The sequence below is a fragment of the Schistocerca cancellata genome, unplaced genomic scaffold, assembly GCF_023864275.1.
Source record: "Schistocerca cancellata isolate TAMUIC-IGC-003103 unplaced genomic scaffold, iqSchCanc2.1 HiC_scaffold_737, whole genome shotgun sequence".
Lineage (NCBI taxonomy): Eukaryota > Metazoa > Arthropoda > Insecta > Orthoptera > Acrididae > Schistocerca > Schistocerca cancellata.
This window is the reverse complement of record NW_026046748.1, coordinates 32,673-55,178: the sequence shown is the minus strand read 5'-3', so window position 1 is coordinate 55,178 and position 22,506 is coordinate 32,673. Positions and strand designations below refer to the sequence as shown.

At 38.6% G+C, this 22,506-nt stretch overlaps 1 protein-coding gene across 1 annotated transcript in view; it reads right to left on the bottom strand.

Moving 5' to 3' along the window:
- Positions 1-5,170: 5,170 nt before the first annotated feature.
- The window catches only part of LOC126141671 (polypeptide N-acetylgalactosaminyltransferase 35A-like), a 48,760-nt gene continuing 31,424 nt past the window's right edge, over positions 5,171-22,506 (bottom strand). Inside the window, exons 4-5 of the mRNA XM_049915279.1 lie at positions 18,808-18,959; positions 5,171-5,351 (exon numbers count right to left, since the gene is read on the bottom strand). Coding sequence (XP_049771236.1) covers position 5,351; positions 18,808-18,959 — 153 coding nt within the window. The 3' untranslated portion in view covers positions 5,171-5,350. The remainder of the gene's footprint in view (positions 5,352-18,807; positions 18,960-22,506) is intronic.

Genomic DNA, 22,506 nt, shown 5'->3' with positions numbered 1-22,506 from the left:
AAATGGAAATATATTCGATACTGTGGGACCTAACTCTGTCTAGCAACAATGGATTCAACTGGAAGCAGCAGTGCACTGACACATCAGACACGAGTTATGGGAATTCATGAGCTTACTAACACTGTCTCCCTCCTGTCCTGCCATCACAAACCCAGAACACTGTCCAGCCTATGATGTATCACGCTGTCTACAGTGCCAATGAACTTTAATTGAAAGTGATTTGTGTTATCAGTAACAGGACACTATTTTTGTTAGTAGCTAGTTTTGTAATGGAAAAATTAATAGGTATGGTAAGGGCTATAAATTGAAAGTAATAGCATATGCAGAAGAACATGGGAACAGAGCAGCTGAGCTGCATTTCGGTCCTCCACCAACAGAAAAAAACATTCGTGACTGGCGGTGTAGTAAAGAAGAACTGAAAAAAATGAGGAAGACTAAATATGCAAATAGAGGACTGAATGCAAAATGGCCAAACCTAGAAGATGGCATATTGACAATGTCAAAATAGCATTGGAATTAATACAAAAATGATTCAAATACATGCTTATAAGCTAGCACTACAGAGGAACAGTGGAACTTAACAGACTCTAAGGGTGGAGTTGATTGGTGTTACAGGTTTATGACGCATCATGGACTTAGCATACAAACCAAACCCAAAATATCTCAGAAAAAGCCACATGTATATGAAGAGGAAATATTATTTTTCCATTGCTTTATAATTCAACATTGAAAGAAAACCAGTGTGGAACTATGCCAAATGGCTAATATGGACACACCTCCTCTGACATTTGATGTGCCGAGTAAAAGAACTGTTGCCATGAAAGGTGCTAAAACAGTAACTGTGAAAACAAGTGGGGAAAAAAAAAAGCACTACACTGTTGTTCTTTCTTGGTGTGCAGATGATACTACACTTAATCCAATGATAATTTTTAAGTGCAAAACGAAGTCAAAACCTTCCGAAATACCACCAGGTGTTGTTATTCATGCACATGACAGAGGCTGGATGGACTGAGCTGGTATGAAATTGTGGATTAACAGAATGTGGGAGAGAAGGAAAGGTTCTTTTTTGATTCTTCAGTTTGCATTTATAAACTAAGAGTTTTTTCAGTCTGGCTTTGCAATCAATACTAAAAATGGTAAAAATATTATTTTCTTAGAATTAAGGTGCATCATGTAGTCCGTAAAATACAATAAAGGAAACAAAGATATTGGGCCTTAGATTCTGTGAATCATGCAGTACTATTATTCAAATTAGAAACTAACAGTATAACAGGAGTAACACTGAATTTCTTAAGTTTTTATGTGAAAGACAGAAGACAGTGTACTGAGCTATGTGATAAACATTAAAGTAAGATCCTAAGTCAGCATACAAAACTTTCAACTATGTACTCACCCAAGGAAGTATTCTTGGGCCATTTTTGTTACTTGTGTATATTAATGACATAACACTGCCACAAAACACAAAGCTAGTGGACTACAACGATGTCACATCTTTTATTAGATGAAGCTGTACTGAGCAGCTAGGATTCCAAAGTAATAAAGAGAACTAGCAATTAAAACACTTACACAGATTAAGGAAGAGACTGTTGTAATGAAGTTCTTGTTAAATTATAACTAATCTCATATTAAACATATGATAAATGTAAGGCACTGTGATTGATGAACATCTTACATGGAAAGAGCATATCAGCTATATCTGTAAAAATATTGCCTGCAATATTTACTTACTAAAATGTGTCTCAAATGTAAAAATTCGTTCTGTCCTTAAACAACTGCACCATGGATTAATCAACTCACATTTGCAATATTCTGAGTGCTGAGGGTGCTGCAGCACTCCAGCTATGAAGTCATTGGCAGTGAGAGTCAACTGTTCTGATTCATGTGTAGATATCATAATACCAGAATCATGAACAATAATTACATGTAACATTAATACGATAATTTATTTATCTTTCAAAACTGGAGTTGGTAGTGGTTTCTGTTGCTGAGGGAATTAGATTAGGAAATGAGACACTTAAAGTAGTAAAGGAGTTTTGCTATTTGGGGAGCAAAATAACTGATGATGGTCGAAGTAGAGAGGATATAAAATGTAGACTGGCAATGGCAAGGAAAGCATTTCTGAAGAAGAGAAATTTGTTAACATCGGGTATAGATTTAAATGTCAGGAAGTCATTTCTGAAAGTATTTGTATGGAGTGTAGCCCTGTATGGAAGTGAAACATGGACGGTAAATAGTGTGGACAAGAAGAGAATAGAAGCTTTTGAAATGTGGTGCTACAGAAGAATGCTGAAGATTAGGTGGGTAGATCACATAACTAATGAGGAAGTATTGAATAGGATTGGGGAGAAGAGAAGTTTGTGGCACTACTTGACCAGAAGAAGAAGGGATCGGTTGGTAGGACGTGTTCTGAGGCATCAAGGGATCACGAATTTAGTATTGGAGGGCAGCGTGGAGGGTAAAAATCGTAGGGGGAGACCAAGAGATGGATACACTAAGCAGATTCAGAAGGATGTAGGTTGCAGTAGGTACTGGGAGATGAAGAAGCTTGCACAGGATAGAGTAGCATTGAGAGCTGCATCAAACCAGTCTCAGGACTGAAGACCACAACAACAACAACAACAACAACAACAACAAGGCAGTCCCTTGCATTTCTCTCTACATTTAAAGCTTAATAAAAGTGAGATAGTGTAAAAGCAGATTTGGGTACTGAGGGTGTACAGTAAACTATTTATAAAATAAGTTAAAATTGCCATTAATGTACTGTAGACTGTAATTGCAATAATCATAATAATAACAATAATAATGATCTGTCAAACACAGCTAGCAGTGGCTCTGTAAAGATGCAGGTCATAGGCTAAAAACTAATAATCCAATAAGGCATGTTTTCTTGCTCCACAGAACGACCCTCCAATGTGTGGTGTTTGATGCTTAATGGTCACATTATATCAATTTTTAACTAAATGTATTTTATATTCAGACAAGAGGTCAGAGGCTAATTTACCTGCAGATTTTCCCCTGTATTTCAGCTGCCAATGTGGAAAATGTGGCACAAAATTTAAAATTTTGTGAAATGCCTGAGCTGTTCCCTAACAAAAATGGTAGGAATTTTTAATGTTTTATCAGACTGGCTGGTTCATTCATATTTTTTCTTAGTGCCAAAGCTACAGTCATGTACATGCAGAGTGATAGTGTGAATGAGTGGGTAGACACAAGTGAGCATGGGAAGAGTGACAACAATTTTAAATGAAACTATATGTTACCCTTTTTCATTTTTAGACTATTTTAATAACATGTGTAACTACGAAGGCAGTTCAATAAGTAATGCAACACATTTTTTTTCTCGGCCAATTTTGGTTGAAAAAACCGGAAATTTCTTGTGGAATATTTTCAAACATCCCCGCTTCGTCTTGTATAGTTTCATTGACTTCCGGCAGGTGGCAGCGCTGTACGGAGCTGTTAAAATGGCGTCTGTAACGGATGTGCGTTGCAAACAACGGGCAGTGATCGAGTTTCTTTTGGCGGAAAACCAGGGCATCTCAGATATTCATAGGCACTTGCAGAATGTCTACGGTGATCTGGCAGTGGACAAAAGCACGGTGAGTCGTTGGGCAAAGCGTGTGTCATCATCGCCGCAAGGTCAAGTAAGACTGTCTGATATCCCACGTGCGGGCCGGCCGTGCACAGCTGTGACTCCTGCAATGGCGGAGCGTGCGAACACACTTGTTCGAGATGATCGACGGATCACCATCAAACAACTCAGTGCTCAACTTGACATCTCTGTTGGTAGTGCTGTCACAATTGTTCACCAGTTGGGATATTCAAAGGTTTGTTCCCGCTGGGTCCCTCGTTGTCTAACCGAACACCATAAAGAGCAAAGGAGAACCATCTGTGCGGAATTGCTTGCTCGTCATGTGGCTGAGGGTGACAATTTCTTGTCAAAGATTGTTACAGGCGATGAAACATGTTTGGCCCAATGAAGGACGCAATCCGTGGGAGGCACTACGCGGATGATGAAGAAGTTATTGATGCAGTACGACGTTGGCTCCGACATCGACCAGTGGAATGGTACCGTGCAGGCATACAGGCCCTCATTTCAAGGTGGCGTAAGGCCGTAGCATTGAATGGAGATTACGTTGAAAAATAGTGTTGTGTAGCTAAAAGATTGGGGAATAACCTGGTGTATTTCAATGCTGAATAAAACAACCCCTGTTTGAGAAAAAAAATGTGTTGCATTACTTATTGAACTGCCCTCGTAATTTAGCAAGAACACTTTATAGCATAACATCTGAGCACTTTTACAGCCCCCCCCCCCCCTATCTCTCTCACACACACACACACACACACACACACACACACACACACACACAAACACACACACACTATGGAGTATATCTGCACTTGCACTGAAGATCATCACACCATTTAACTTTTTATAATTATAAACTACTGTGAAGTTTCAGTGGTATGAAGAGAAATTACTAATACGTTGAAACTTTTGAGCTGGACTGCAAGGCATGCTCTGATTGTGCAAAAGGTAGCTGAATGTCTATGGAAGGCGGAAATATAAGTTTGAGTCCCAGTACATCACTAGTCTTTAAGTTGTCATAAATATTCCACTACAAGCAGCTTGGATAGTATTTCAGCTTTTTGGTGAGCTAATGTTCATGCCTGATATTAAATTCTGTTTCTTTATGATGCCCACAGTGTTCCTTATCTCGTGTATCTTCACTTCGAGGCTACCCAACACAATATTGCGAAATTCTGTTGTGTAAGTTTTATTCCTTATCTCTAAAAGACTTACTGTCTGTGACATGTTAAATTCTAATCATTGTCCCTTCTTTTTTGCAGTGTTGATGCTCAGCATTATTTGTGCTCATATGACTGTAACAAAGCTGAATTAATCACCTTGTGTGTGTGGTATCACTGATGGAGTAGTCATCTTAAAATGCTTTCTTATCTTTCTTTCTACGCAGGAAACTGCTCTCAATCAACACTGAGCTCTTTTCTCTATTTGATACAAAAAGAAAGGATTTGTCCCCTTTTCTTGTACTGCCAGTAAAAATTGTAATAAACAATGTGAATTAAGTTAGAATCAAGAGATCCAATTGAAACACATGTGAGCACAGAGTAGAGAGGAGGGTACAATGACAGAGATGAAATACTCAAGATATCTGTTTAGAAAAATATATTATTCCATTTACAACAAAAGCAAATAACAAAAAAGTTAAATTAATAACAAGATATATGCAGGTACAACTGACTGTGCTTGGCCTGCATATCCAAAATGTGAGTATTTTTTTGAGAGATTCATTAATCACTATCTCGAGGCTTTTTGTTGCTTCCAGTTGTTTCTGTAACAGACAGAGAAAAGACTTGGATAAATATATACATCTGAAGCTTTTTTTTTTTTTTTTTTTCAAATACACTGCAAAACGTCACATTTATTTCAAAAATATATGTGCCGGAGGTGTTCTGTTTTTGCAGACCTGTTACATTATATCCACTTTTTTAGTTGAGAGCATTGTTGGCTTTCAAATTACTGAAGGGTAATATTTGACAGAAATTACACAGCATGTACAAAGGTTATATGAAAAGAAAGGTCTGAATTGCTATAGCTAACCGAAACTCACATTAACATTGAAACATGCACGCGCTTTGACTCCCAACGTGCCTTGCTTGTCAAACGACGCCATCTGCATTGGTATTGTCATAGTATGCTGTTTACAGTGTCAGTTCAAAATGTTTGAAACAAGTGATCAGCCCACCAACTGTGAAAAACAGTCAGTGATTTAGTTTTTGACAGCATGGAGCATTGCAGCAGTGGACAATAACTGAGAGATAAGTGAGGTGTATGGCCTAAATTGATAAAAGACAGCAATATGTATAAGTGGGTGGGAGCTTTCATGGGCAAATGGGAAAATGACAATGATGAACTGAACCAGGTTTATCACCAGTAATCTCAGACGATCTGGTCAAAGTCAAAGTTGCAATTTCACAAATTGTGCACATGCTGTGTTCCCAAGCTGCTTACTGAGATACACAAAATTAAAAAAAAAAAATGGCTTGTGCTCTTGATTTTTTGGACTTTATGACAAAGGTGATCAATTTTTAGAGAACAATTTCACAGAGGATGAGATGCGGGTTTCTCACATGACTCAAATTCTACACTTCAGTCAACAGAATGGTGTCACATGACATCACTACCAAAGTCAAGGCCAAGCACACAATGTCAACAAGCAAGGTTATGGCAACCATGGTTTGGGACAGTCAAGTTTATGCACCAAGGGACAACAAACGCAGTCACTTATTGTGACTCCCTGACTAAACTTAGAGGTGCAATAAAGAATAAATGACTTGGCCTTCTGATGTCTGGAGATTTGCTGCTGCATGACATTGCCAGGCCACATTCAGCCATCCACACCCAGAATCTAATCAGATTTTTTGAATGGGAACAGATCGACACCCACCATACACTCCAGACTTGGCACTGAACTATTTTCACATGTTCTGCTACCTAAAGGAGATTATAGGAGGCAAGCACTTCACAATAGGCGACTGGTTTTTCTCAAATGTGGCAGATGTCTATGACTTGGATAAAAAAGCTTGTAGAACATTACAAAAGCTGTTATGAAAATGTGTACATTCATGAAGGGTGACATTAAAATATTCTGGATCTACAGGGAGTGAACAAAAAGATGGGAACACCAAGAACACAACATATTACGATGCCTAATGCAATGTAGGAAACACATTGGCATTCAAAAAACTTTACAGTCATATCAGGATGGTATGTATCCTGTATAGTTTCCAGGGGAATCTTATACTATTCTTCCTGCAAAATAGTGGCAAGTTCAGGTAACAATGATTGAGATGAATAGCGATCATGCACACTTCTGTCCAAGGCAAACCATAAAAGCTCAACAACATTGAGATCTGCTGACTGTGGTGGCCAGGTGAGATGTAACAATTCGTCCTCGTGCTCACAAAACCAGACCAGGATGAAGTGAGCTATGTGAACATGACTTCTTGTGAGGTCAATTCAGGGTGAAACATCAAGCTTTCGATGATTACCTTCATCATCTTTATCAGGTGCAAATGACTGCTGCTGTGGTGACATTATATAGCTCGTAGACACCTTGTGATTGGTTGGTAAGTAAGTAGTGCTGTCACAGGCAGTTCTAATACCTGTGTTGGGGGTCCACTGAGTTTGCTTCCAGGCACCACCGAGATTATGTCTACTGTCATGGTGGAAGTTTTTCTCACACATTCTTATTTCTACAGCCTCTTTCATTACAGAATCCCAGTATGTAGGAGGCTGGGACAGAACTTTTTGTTTCCTCAGACAATATTTTGTGTTTGTTTGTAAGCCTGTACCCAGCAACTGCATATTTCTCCAGCTCTCGATTTTTAATACGCCACTGATATTCTGCACAGTGGTCAGAAATAGTATGGATGGAATGATCAATGTAACTGCTTTCACCCTCACAGGGGAAGTTATGAGGCAGAGCCTATCCTAAACAGGGTATAGCTCTTATCTTCTTAGGAGGCTGCAAAATAAGTCTTATACCTCTTCTCTCCAGACCTCTGCCTTTGCTGGATGTAACAACACAGAAAGAAAGGAATACAATTGGTGGCTCATCATGTGAATGATCCAACATGTTCCTGTTCTTGAAGAACGCTGACTACATATCGTGTGAAACATAGGTGTTCTTTCAGAACACGGACTTCAGATGATTAATTTCAGAATCCAAATGGTCCTCCTCATAAACAATCTTTGCTCAGTGTACCAATGTATTTAAAACTGTTCTCTTGTGGACTGCACAATGAAAACTCTGGGTCCTAAGATATAAACCAGTGTGCATTGGCTTGCAGTGCACTGAGTGGCAAGATGTTCATAAGACTTTGTTGTACCTAAACATCTAAAAATGGCAGCCCTCCTTCCTTCCCCATCTCAACAGTGAACTGGATGTTTGGGTGCATGGTGTTCATATGTTCAAGGAAGTGCTAAAGAGCTTCTACTTCATTTGGCCAGACTATAAACGTGTCGTCAAAATAGGGATTAAAAGAAGATTGATGAAGGGGAGCCAGATTTAATGCACACTCTTCAAAATGTTCCGTAAAACGTTCATCACTGCTGGAAACAACAGAGAACCCATGGCCTCTCAGTCCATCATTTCACAAAATTTACCATCATACAAGTAGGTGGTCATCGTAACACTTCGAAACAACTTTGCTGTTTGAGGAGTAAGATGTTCTTCAAGGAAGTTTTGTAAATAGTGAGACAATAACAAAATGGCTCTGAGCACTATGGGACTTAACATCTGTGGTCATCAGTCCCCTAGAACTTAGAGCTACTTAAACCTAACTAACCTAAGGACATCACACACATCCATGCCCGAGGCAGGATTCGAACTTGCGACCGTAGCAGTCACGCGGTTCCGGACTGAGCGCCTAGAACCACTAGACCACCGCGGCCGGCGAGACCATATCAAGTTTGACTAAAATATCATTTAGACAAATCTAATCTGTTTAATTTTCTCAGTGAACAGCTGAGAGTTTTTGATTGATGTTCACAGTGGCCAACTATCAGAGTCATCAACTTAGTTATATATTTGACTAGCCTGTAAGGAGGAGAGCCAACAGCGCTAACAGCTGGTCTCGAAGGAATGCCTTCCTTGTGGACTTTAGGTAATCCTTACAACCTGGGAAGTATAAGAGTTCGAGCTCTTAAGAATTCCAGTTTACCAGATGTCATGAAAATTTTTTAGAAGCGCCACTGTCTTCCTGCTGTATGACAGAGTTGGGTCTTGTTTTCGGCATTTGTACATGCTATCCTCCAACAATGATGCCACTTTGATTTTGATATTCAGTGGTATTAAGAACAACCATGACATTTCTCGTCTGCCGGAAGGATCACAAGATCTTCATCTCTCTGCAATGCATGGAGCCCCTCAGTCTCTGCTCTGCGATGTTAGATTTGGGTGGTCTACCAAAGGGTGTAATAAAAAATCTAAAAGACAAGTTCCTAAGCTGTACTTACATTGATTTGTTGAACTGTGAACATTATGCTGACTATATGCTGTCTACTTTGTGTTTTAATATTGAGGTAATTTGCTAGTCTCAATTAAATATAATGAGAATGCAGTGTTGTGTGTCATTTTTAATGTCAAACTATTTTGCATAAAATATTATCAGACTTATTGCCGTGTCAATTCAGGGTAAAAAGTCAAGCTTTCAATGATTATCTCAATCGTCTTCATAAGGAGCAACTGACTGTCAAAATTGCTCCTGTGGTGGCCTTATATAGCTCATAGACAGCTTCCGACTGGTTGGTAATTATGCAGTACTGTCACAGATGGTTTCCACATCTGCATTACTGGCACCACTGCTCCAATTGTAGTGTAAACTTTGCGACAAACACCTCTGCCTTTTCTCTGCACTGAGAACTTGCTTCCATCAAGAACTTGCTTCATATGTTCAAGGAAGCATTTAAGAGCTTTTATGCCACTGGCCAGTCCACAAACATGTTGTCAATGTAGTGATTAACAGAAGATGGATGAAGGGGAGCCAGAGTTAATACATGTTCCTCAAAAGTTCTATAAAAATGTTGACAATTGCTGGAAGCAACAGAGAACCCACAGCTATTCGACCCATCATTTCATAAAATTTACTGCCATGCATGGAGGAGGCGGACGTCATTACACATGAAAACAACTTTAGTGCTTCAGGAGGAAAATGCTCTGCCAACAGTTTCAGTGTGTTCTCCAAAAGAACTTTAGTAAATAGAGAGATGACATCCAGGCCAACTAAAATATTGTTTGGGTCAACTCTAATCTGTTTAATTTTCTCAACAAACATCTGAGGGTTTCTGATGTGATGTTGCAGCGACCGACTATCAGAATCAAATTAGTTAAATATAGTAGGTAGGAGAACTTTCTTAAACATATGAACAGCATGCACCCAAACATCCAGTTCACTGTTGGAACAGAAAACGGAAGGAAGGCAGCCATTTTTAGATGTAGAAGCACACCGATTTGTATCTTAAGTGCCCACAGTTTTCTTCATCCAATCCAGAAGAGTGCAGTTTTATATACAATGGTACACAGAGCAAAAACTGTTTCTGATGACCACTTGAATTCCAAAATTAATCATCTAAATTACATGTCTATTTATTTAGATTTTTTTTCACGGAGTCCTCAATATTATGGCTTTTGCAAACATCAAGTACAGTTACAAACAAAAAATACATTTAGATCTTAGCCTTACAGGTAGTAATTAAACAGTAAATTGATGCTTGTCAAAATACATTACATCTTACACATATTAATACAGCCAATTTTTTTATACATTATTTTACAGCTCTCTTAAACTTAACCATTTAAAATTTGTTGAGTGAGTAGAGATGCTTTTCAATTAAGAATTCTTTTAGTTCTGATTTGAATTGCTTTTTATTACTGCTTTTCATGGACTCTGGCAGTTTATTATACCATATCAGTCCATTAGTGTATGGGCTCTGGTCTGACATTTTTAATCTTGTTCTTTGTCAGTAGTAATTCTCTTTGGACCTGGTGTTGTGGTCATGTATATCACTACATTTAGTTACTTCAGTTTTCTGTGAGACAAAAAAGTAATTAATTTATAAAGATACAAAAAGTCTATGGTGAAGTACTTGTGTTGTCTGAAAACATCATGGCAAGAGTCTTTATAGTCCATGTATAATCCTTAACCCGCTTTTTTGTAGCAATAATACATATTTCTATACAGTAGCTAAGATGGGGATAGACTGTCCCTTAATACACAGTTTCAAGCATGTGGGTGGGCACTGTTTTGGACAGTTGGCTGAAAAGATACAGCTCATTGCTGACATTTTTTACATACAGCATTAATTTGGCTAATCCACCAGTGGTTTGAGTCGAGATGGATCCCTAAGAAATTTACACTTGTTTGCTTCCTCTGCCACTATGCGGCATACCTAATTTACGCATGAATGGTGTGAGCTGCCAGTTGTAAATATTAGCATCTGGGATTTATTTATATTGACCTTTAATCCTTGTGCATGAAAATATGAACTAAATTCTAGTATTCCATTACATGCTGAAAATTTCAGTTCCTCACAATCTTTACCACGAAATAAAACTGAGGTGTCATCAGCATAATTTACACTGTGAGAGTTAATGGGGCTTACAATATCATTAATATATGCTAAAAAGAGGAAAGGTCCAAGAACTGAGCCTTGAGGGACTCCCTGTGTCACTGTTTCACTTGTGGATTTAAAGGTTAAGATCTTATTGTCAATTTAATGTGCAAGTTCGGTACACTGTTTCAGATTCACCTGATAGGTGGATGGAAGTTTCATTGATGCATTACTGATATTGTACACCCACAGTTTTTTTTAAGTGATAGGATAACTGTTTCAAATATTTTACTGAAGGTAGGGATTAGTGACATCGTTCTAAAATTTGCAACTTCTTCTTTGCTTCCCTTCTTATGGATTAGCTGAATTACACTTATTTTTAAGGCATTTGAGTATATGTTTTCATTAATACTATAGTTCATAAAATAGGTAAGGGGTTTACTTATTTCATTGGAACATTTCTTCACCACCACACTTGAGATGCTATCCTATCCAGATGAAAGCTTGTTCTATAGTGTTTGTATTGTGTTAAATATTTCCTGTTGATTCACTTTCATAAACTTGAGCTCTATACCATCCGTGACATCACCTGGTGTGCCAGCCTGTATATCTATAATATGGGCTGGTTGGTCGAAAGGAAAGATAAAATGCTTATTGAATAAATTACATACTTCATTTGGATCTTTCACTAGATGGCCCTTGTGTCTAATGCTAACTGGTTCACTCTGTCCCTTGTTGGTGGCCTTACGATGTTTATTGATTAGTCTTCAGGTTGCCTTAGCTATGTTGGCTGAACGCTCTATTGCATCAATGTTTATCTGTTTACTCAAGTGTAAAAGGTCTGTCATAAAAGTTTTTTTGGCTTGATTGTACTTTTCCTTAAATATAAGTAGCTTTGTTTTCTTATATAAACAGTCAAAATCATATATATTCTGCCTTAACTTAATCAGCCTAGGTGTAAGTTTCAGCCTAGAATTACTTTCGAGACGAGAGTTGGTTCATACCCTTGTTATTTGTTTGAGAGGGCAGCAGCAGTCGAAATGCCTCAGCACTGGCCTATACAATTTTTCCCATTTGTTTTTTGACCCTCTAGTTTGGTAAATAATGTCACATTTCTCCTCTGCTAGCTTAGTTTTGAAGACACTGATGTTGGTGCTATTCAGGATCCACTTCTTCTCAGCTATCTTGGTTGCTATTGGTACAGCAAACAAATATTCTAACACCGGACAATAGTGAGTTCACTATATTTGTGAGATTGTATGAGTTTAATGTGTCTGTTATTTTCAAATAGGTAAATAAAATGTAGATGTCGTGTGACTAGGGCCTCCCTTCAGGTAGACTGTTCGCCTGGTGCAAGTCTTTCGATTTGACACCACTTCGGCGACTTGCACGTCGATTGGGATGAAATGATGATTATACTACAGGAGATTGCATCGATCTGTAAGCCTCCAACTATGCTAAGGTCACTGGGGCCTGTTTGTCTAATTGCCTTGTTAAGTCTATCAAGATAGAACATACCAATAACTTTATGTTTAGCTAACCTACTTGAATGAGTGTTTACAATACCAGAGAAGGAAAGTTGCTACTCACCATATAGCGGAGATGCTGAGTCGCGATAGGCACAATTAAAAGATTCACACACTCATTTAAGGCCTTTGTCAGCAGTAGACACAAATACACACACGCACACACACACTCACGCAAACACAACTTGCACACACGTGTGTATGTGTGTCTACTGCTGACAAACGCCTTAAATGGCTGAAAGCTATGAGTGTGTGAATCTTTTTACTGTGCCTATCGCTACTCAGCATCTCCGCTATATGGGGAGTAGAAACTTTCTTCTCTGGTATTGTTACATTCCATCCTGGATTTTCCACTGTTTGAATGAGTGTTTATGTGGACCACAACAGCAGTCACTTCAATTGTTCCTTCTTTGCAGTGTTGTTCAACAAATGAGATTTTCTTAAATGGAAGATTTTCATTTACAAATATTGCTACCCCACTCCCTTTGTGTTGTTGCCTGCAGTACCTATCTGCTAACACATAACCATCTAATTTGTAATACTCAATTTCATTGTCTTTTAGTCCATTTTCTGTAGTTACTAACTGGGGTGGTGAATTCTCATCCACAAATACTTGCAGCAAATTGAGTTTATTCCTAAGATACTGCACATTTAGACACATTATCCTAAAGGGCACTGATATTTTACAACACTTTGTGATATGGTTTTCTGAATCAGTCAAATTATTATACAAGTCTTTAACACTGCACTGTAATGACAATTTACCCACTTCCAAGTCGGTTTCTTTGGCATGTGAACAGGGTTCTTTCCAATACAAAGGTTTTAGTCCAGTAAATTTGTGTTGCTTCAAAATGAGCCTAAAAAAACTTGTTGATTATAATCTACGATGATTGGGTCCGTGGTTTTTTACATCTCCTTAGTAAGTTATTTTCAGAAAAAGTGGATACAGTTCACACGATACGAAACTGTATTTCTCCAATAAAAGAAAATAAGAAAATATTAAACATTCACATGATGAGGCACCAATTGTATTCCTTCCTTTCTGTGGTGCTACATCCAGCAAAGGCAGATACCTGTAAGATGATAAAAGAGATGTGCCTTGTTAAGGATACATCCCTGGATGTGTAACATCACTTGCGAGTGTGAAGCAATTACACTGATCATTCTATTCATACCACTTCTGATCACTGTGCAGAATGTAAGTGGCATATTATAAATTAAGAGCTGGAGAAATCAGCAGTTGCTGGGCACAGACTTACAAACAGACACAAAATACTGTTTGAGGAAACAAAAGTTTTGTCCTATGTTCCTACATACTGGGATAGTGTAATTAAAGAGGCTGCAAAAATTTGTAAGAAGAACTTAAACCATGACAGCGGACATAATCATAGCGGTGTCTAGAAGCAAGCTCTTAACACAGAGGAGAGACAGAGATATTTGTCATAATGTTTACACTATTACGGGAGTGGTGGCACCACCAGCGCAGACATTAACACAGCCTGCGACAGCGTTGCATAATTACAGACACCACAAGCTGTCTATGAGCTATATAATGTCACCACAGCAGCAGTTTAGACAGTAAATTGCTCTTGATGAGGATGAGGGTGTTAATCATTAAAAGCTTGAGGTTTCACCCTGGACTGACATGGCATGAAGTCTGAGAATGTTTTATACAACAGTGACATTGCGAAAGACTTTGTTCGCAGGGACGGTGTTGTCTTGGTGCACAGCATCACCATTGGGGAATGAACACTGTACCATATGATGGACCTGATCAGCCAAAATGGACAAAATCCTTGGCAGTAACACAACCTTTCAGAGTAACTTTGGAGCCCACGAAATGCCACAACATGATTGCCTAAATTATTACTGAGCCCTAACCATGCTTCACTCTTGGGATGTTTCCAAGATGGAAACAGTGTAGAACAAGACTCAACTGACCAAACGACATTCTTTTATTGCTCAATAGTCCAGGTTTTATGGTTTTGGCATCATGTTTTCCTGTTACAGGCATCTGCATCACTAATGAGAGGTTCTGGAATTTCATCTCGTCCTGCAATTCCCTGCTTGTGGACTCCCTTTGTGTTGTTTAAATGCTGGAAAGGTTTTGGAGTGTAATATTTAATTCTGCAATGACTTTTGCAGGAGTTGTCTCCTTATTTTTCGTCTTAGTTGCCTTCAATGACTGTGTCATACCCAACACACACTTTCACTTGCTTTGTGACTTAAGGATATGTTTTTCTGCTTTCCCTGTATGTGGTATAAATCTTTAACATGGTGCCTCTTTAAACACCAAACACTTCAGCTACCTTTGTTACAGAAGCACCCACCAAATGAGCACAAGCAATTTGGCCACAATTAAATTCGCTTAGCTCCACTATAATGCACTCACAACTACACGGAACACTGTTCTGACCATGACTGGCACTTGCAATGTATTGAGGACATGGCACAGGTGCCGTTCATGATCAAACACAACAGCACAACCCGCAGGCTTGGCTAGCATCTGCATTTATGCTGAAGCATGTATTTCTCATGGTGTTTTCTCATTTCTGTCCAGCCAATGTATCTCTCGTAACACAGCTCTTCGAATCACATTGACTATAGATGTTACCATCTTTCTTTCTTATACAACATACCTGAAAACATAAACACTATTTTATTCTCCTTCAATTCTTTGGACAGAAATTAGAAATGACAATGTAGCACGCTCTTTGATGGATAGCATCCCATTAGTTTCGTAAGTCAATCACAGACAGTAAGTGTCAATTTTGTAAAGTGTAAACGAGTGTTAAGTTTTTAATACTGTGCTTGAAGTTCAACAATTGTGAATGTAAAAACAATGGGTTATATTTTGGTTACAATTACCATATAATTTTCTGAATGACTGCAATCAATGTTTTTAAAAAGATGGTTCATAACATTACATAAAAAGCACATCTGCAAAATTTGTTTTGTATTGTACAGAGTGACACTGAAACATCAACTGACATTTACACGAAACAGCAGATTACATATAATTTATTTATAAAAAATGCAACCTGTGTTTTACTGTCATTTCACCTTGCACTGGGTGAATTCAAATGATCTGAGTAATCCATTAGATTTTGGGTGGACTGCACACATGAAATCTTTTTACAAAAGCACTGACGATAACAACAGACATTTGCCTTGAACACGCATTAGTACTTAGGTGATTGGAACAACTCTGCTAATATTTTAACCAGTCCACTTTGCAATGACAATGCTGTGTAATACTTATATCGATTAGAAGTAGGTTTATATTATGTAAATGTGTATCTGTAATTAAGAAGTGTTTATTCTTTGTTAGTTAAGGTCATTGATTTGTGACTGGAGATTTAGAATTCTGTAATGGAAAAAGCTAAATGATATTTTATAACAATGAAATTTATAATATGTGTATATTTATAAGATAAACAATGTGTATTAGAAGCTGGTTCATGTTTAGGGCATTCGTATAGTAAAATGTAAAGGATGTAGGGAAGTACCTCCTCAACAGAAGTGGCACGGTGCGATGTACAAGGGGGTTTTGGCAGTCGAACTGAGCAGCTCCTTGGTGGGAACGGTACACAGTCAGTGGCTAGCTGTTGCACGGTACACATCGACGGTGCCAAGGGAGGCAATTGGGGGCAGCTTTGCATGGAATTTTGCCTCAGATGTGGATTTTGCTGTTGCTTGGTACTCTCGGCAATAAGGGATGGCTCTAACACGTTAAAAATACGATGCCAAGAAGAAATTTTATAGAGCATTCAAACATCAAGAGCAATGAGTACAGTTTAGCTGCCACGTCGCTTGCCACCACAACTCCGCCACTGCTCCACCAACTTCATGGATAGAGATAAGTATCAGAATGGGGCAGTTAATTTATGAGAGTGAATTTTAACAATAATCCAAATGCTATAAATCAGTGTTTGGAACTGTATCTTTTATCCTGATCATGAACCTATGCAGGGTCCCCTCCTAAGTGTTCAGAAAACCGAGTATCCTGTTTGTCAAATGTGCAAGGATTATCAGGAGTTGAAGTTATTTAGAATGTTGCTAAAGTGCTCTCAGTTTACTGCAAAGTATCGTTTTGGAACACTTCAGTGCAAGACTGTGTAAATGTTACTGTCTAAAATACCTGCTTCACAGGTGATGAAAAAGTTAAGTGAGCTCAGTGTTGAACAATTTGCCTTGAAAAGTCTAAACTATTCCAAGTGAAGCTAAGAATTAACTTTAGTTGAATTAAATTTTGCTACTGAAATAATCATAGGGTTTGTTTAGTGATACTATACCAGTTTAAGGGTCCCACCATATTCTTCTCATATTAGAAAGATAATTGGAATATTATTACTACTAAAGAAATCTGATATATTTCTACAAATGGGAGCATAAACAGTGTGATTGTGGTATTATTTATTTTAATTGTGGTATTTATATGTCAGTGAAGTCAGAAGCCCACCCAGGCCAATATTAGTTCTGCACTTCTTGCAGGAACATTTCAGTACTGATCCAAGTAACAATATTGAGTGTAGCTCTCATTAGTGTGAGTTTGGTACGATTTGGCTTTCTAGGATTACTGGTTCGTGCATTATTGGTAACTGCTGCCACCCACAGGTTAGTGTGCCCTGTGTCCGCTTGTATCCTGAGTGCTATGCAAAGGGAAATATTAATGAAATTAACTTCAATAACTAACGTTCAATTTTCTTAAACATATATTTCCAAATTCATGTGCCTAATTGGGCTGGCGAGCGTTTATTGTTTCATTCGTATATGAATTTTACTACTTTCATTAACCTCAAAGTTAAAGTCTGTTTAGTTTTCTATTAATTACAATATCTTCAATATTACAGTCCAATACCTTTATCCATAAGATACACATATGGTCAATATTCCCAAATCCTCTCAGAGGGTAACATTAGCTTGTTTCACAGTGGACTGGTGTTATACGTGGCTTTTCCCGTGACAGGACTTGAATTTAGGGTGTTAGGGAAGAGTGGCGTATAACAAAGCTAGTGTTATAACTGCCTGATACTGAAGGTAGTCTACAATAGAAACAGTGTGTCTTTCTTTGTTCTAGGACACTAGTGGACTGATCAAAACCAAACATCTCAGGAGGAGGTGACTGTATAGGAGACTCTTGCTTCAATTACTCAAGCAAATGATTGGCACCCAACAGCAAATCTGCAGACCATGAGTAGGGGCGATGCTTTCCTGTATGCCACAGAACAGCTCTCTTGCGTCCATTTGTTTATTCATACGTTTTATGTAACTGCTGCAAGGCAAACACATGTGGTCTATTGAACTGAGATTGGGCCAGGATGTTGGCAGCTTGTACACATATCCTGTCTTCAGCTTGTACACATATCCTGTCTTCATGTTGTTAAGGTGTCTGAGGTGTCTAGGAGCTTCAATGGCCCCCTCTTATTTTCTCCAGCTACATTTGCAAGCACACAAGCTTTCCATTTTATACCTCTGTGGTAAAGCATGTAGACTGAATGACCAATATTGCCATTGACCTGCATTAAGTGTGGAGCAAGAAGTTGTCCTGTTTCTTTGCCTACTTTATTTTCACCAAAATTCGTTACCCCCCCCCCCCCCCTCTCTGTTCGTGTGTGTGTGTGTGTGTGTGTGTGTGTGTGTGTGTGTGTGTGTGTGTGTGTGTGTGTGTGTGTGTGTGTGTGATAATTATTTTTAGGAATCCCATAATTCCTTGCTCCTTATGTATTTATTCTCCTTGCTTAAAAAGGACTGAGTACTCCATTTTTAATTTGTATGGATCATCTGAGCAGATTCACCCCTCCCTCCCCCACTTTTATCTCAACAAAGCACTACATGACGCAGTTCCGCCTTAATCATCAGCCACAAATTCTGCTAGACCAAGCTATCTACTAGACACAGAAAATTAACAGTATTTGGGTAAGGATTCTATAGGGATCCATTTCAGCACATTTTATATTTTTATAGGATGATTAAAGCAGGAAATGTAAATCAGAATGGCAATTCCAGGTTCAGATCACAAATGCCTTCAATGTAGGGGTGATATATTATCACTTTTGTGATTAAAATATAAATGCTTATCTATTTTATTAAGATGTATTTAAAGTAAGTACCAAACAACTAGCGACATTGATCAAGTATACTTACCAAGTCATTCCCAATGTTACATCCTCAACAAAATCCCAACGCATCAAAGGATCACTGTCGGAACATAATTTCATGACAACAGAAGATCCTAAGGAATTGTTTTCTGCTGCTAGACACATTCCTGCAGCCATGTTATACACTGGTGTGCCACGCTGTAATGAACAATGATAAAAAGCTTTCTGTATTAACTCAGGTACAGTAATTATGAAGCATTAAAATCGACAAAAGAGTGTTACAGTATCAAAGATGCTATGTAAAAGCAAATTAAATACACAGATAAGAGCAAGCAGTGATTTAAGAAGTATTTGTGGTTTAGTTGTCTCTACCATAAACATTAGCTTCCTCCCCATGGGAAACAAACTGCTGACCCGAAAAATTACCAGTTCGTGACACTGATGTGGGTGTGCCAACTGTAAAACTTGTTAGTTCGCCTAAACAGATCATTCCAAAGGATTTAAATATGCTTAATCTCATGTTAGTAAATTGTCGAAGTGTCTGTAGCAAGATCTCCGAGTTAATCTCCGAAATAAACAGTAGCAATGCTAATATTGTATTAGGTACCAAAAACTGGTTGAAACCAGACATAAAAAGCAGTGAAATTTTGAACTCCGATTGGACAATGTTTAGGAAGGATAGGACTGATGCTATGGGAGGTGGTGTGTTCATTGCAGTTAAAAGCTGTTTAAACACAATTGAGATTGAGACTGCATCGGACTGTGAAATAGTCTGGATAAAGCTGTCAATCAGACAAGGATTGACCATTGTATTAGGATGTGTTTATAGACCGCCAGCATCCGCAACAAACGTCGCAGAACGTTTCAGGGAAAGTCTTGATTACATTGGAAGTAAATATTCAAATTATCCATTAGTTATAGGTTGAGACTTTAATCTATCATCCATTGACTGGGAAAATTACACGTATCACAGGGGGCAGATCAAAGATTCGTGTGAAGTTGTTCTAGGAGCGCTCTCAACATACAACCTTCAGCAATTGGTTAGAAAACCAACTCGAGATGGGAACATATTAGATATCTTGGCGACAAACAGACCTGATCTTTTTGAGGAAGTTAATCTACAAGAAGGTATTAGTGACCATAAAGTCGTTGTGGCTTCTAAGTCAGTGGAAGTTGCAAGAAGACCAAAGAAACAGCTAGAAAAGTATGTGCCTAGCAAAAGTATAGGGGAGGGAAAGGATCCACCTTAGTACAACAAACATGTTAGGAAGTTGCTGAGAAAGCAGAGAATTTTCCACAGTCGTTTTAAACGTAGTCACTGCCCCACTGACAAACAGAAATTATGCGAAATGAAAGCAACTGTCAGAAGGACAATGAGAGACTCTTAACAAATTTGAAAGCAATATTTTATCTGCCGATTCCAAAAATAACCCCAAAAAATTTTGGTCATACATAAAATCTATGAACACTGCAAATAATTCAATACCTTCTCTTGCTGACAGTGCAGGTAATGTAACTGATGATGATAAACAGAAGGCCAAAACTCTAAATCTAGCTCTCAAAAACTCATTTACAATAGAGGACTGCAGCACCATTCCCCCTTTCAATTATCGAACAAACGAAACGATGGCTGACAGTGTTTAGTGTATCTGGGATTGTAAAACAGTTAAGATCCTTAGACGCCAGAAAGGCATCTGGCCCAGACGGTATCCCCATAAGGTTTTATATTGAATATGCTACAAATATAGCACTATTCTTATCCGTCATCTATCAGAGATCATTGGAACGGCAGTAAGTTCCACGGGACTGGAAGAAGGCCCAGGTCATAGCAATCTATAAAAAGGGTACAAAATCGGATGCACATAATTACTGGTCAATTTCACTGACATTGCATTTGTTGTAGAATCATGGAACATATTTTGTGTTCAGACATAATGACCTTTCTAGACTCTGAGAAGCTCATCTGCAGAAACCAGCACGGTTTTAGGAAACAGCGGTCATGCGAGACACAACTGGCCCTCTTTGTGCATGGTATACAACAGGCTCTAGATACCGGCTCCCAGGTTGATGCCACATTTCTTGACTTTCGAAAGGCGTTCGACTCGGTTCCGCACACTGTTACTTGCTACAAAAGTGCGCGCTTACGGTCTATCCAGTGACATATGTGGTTGTATAGAAAGTTTTCTAACAGACAGGGAGCAGTATGTCGTCCTGAATGGGGTAACTTCAACAGAAACAAGAGTAACTTCAGGTGTGCCCCAGGGCAGCGTAATAGGTCCTCTGCTTTTTACGATTTACATAAATGATCTGGTTGACGGTATTGACAGTAGCCTTAGACTGCCGATGATGCTGTAGTCTACAGGAAAGTAGTATCACAAGAAAGTTGTGAACAAACCAATGAGGATTTGCAGAAAATAAATGTGTGGTGTAATGACTGGCAGTTATCTCTCAATATTAGTAAGTGTAACCTACTGCGTATAACAAGGCAAAAATCCCCATTAATGTTTGAGTACAAAATAAATGATCAGTCTTACAATACGTTAGTTCGTCCAGTCTTGGTGTATTGTTCGCCTGTGTGGGACCCTTACCAGTTGGGTCTGATTCAAGAAATTGAGAAGGTCCAAAGAAGAGCGGCAAGATTCGTGACTGGTACATCTAGCCATCACGAGAGCGTTACTAATCTCATAGAAAAAATATACCTAAAACAAAGATGATGTGACTTACCAAATGAAAGTGCTGGCAGGTCGACAGACACACAAACGAACACAAACATACACACAAAATTCAAGCTTTCGCAACAAACTGTTGCCTCATCAGGAAAGAGGGAAGGAGAGGGAAAGATGAAAGGATGTGGGTTTTAAGGGAGAGGGTAAGGAGTCATTCCAGTCCCGGGAGTGGAAAGACTTACCTTATGGGGAAAAAAGGACGGGTATACACTCGCACACACACACATATCCATCCACACATATACAGACACAAGCAGACATATTTAATTTTATTACACATTATATTTTGGTCTTTAAATATGTCTGCTTGTGTCTGTATATGTGTGGATGGATATGTGTGTGTGTGCGAGTGTATACCCGTCCTTTTTTCCCCATAAGGTAAGTCTTTCCACTCCCGGGACTGGAATGACTCCTTACCCTCTCCCTTAAAACCCACATCCTTTCGTCTTTCCCTCTCCTTCCCTCTTTCCTGATGAGGCAACAGTTTGTTGCGAAAGCTTGAATTTTGTGTGTATGTTTGTGTTCGTTTGTGTGTCTGTCGACCTGCCAGCACTTTCATTTGGTAAGTCACATCATCTTTGTTTTTAGGTATATTTTTCCTTCATGGAATGTTTCCTTCTATTATAACCATATCATTAATCTCATAGAAAGTTTGAAGTGGGACACACTTGCAGATAGATGAGGCACTAAACAGCTGCTCACTAAATTCCGAAATCCAATCTTCACTGAGGATGTAGAGCATATATTATTACCAACAACTTTCAAATCGCGTAATGATCATCATTCAAAGATAAGGAAAATAAGAGCTCGTACTGAGGCGTTCAGACAGTCGTTTTTCCCTCGTGCGATCCGAGTGGAACAGAAGGGGGAAAATATGACTGGTGCGAATTGTGCCCTCCGCCACACACCGCTTGGTGGCTAGCTGATTATATATGTAGATATAGATAAATTACCTGATATTATCACATGCACTACAAATACAGGACACATTTTCAATAAATTTTCACATGAAATAATAA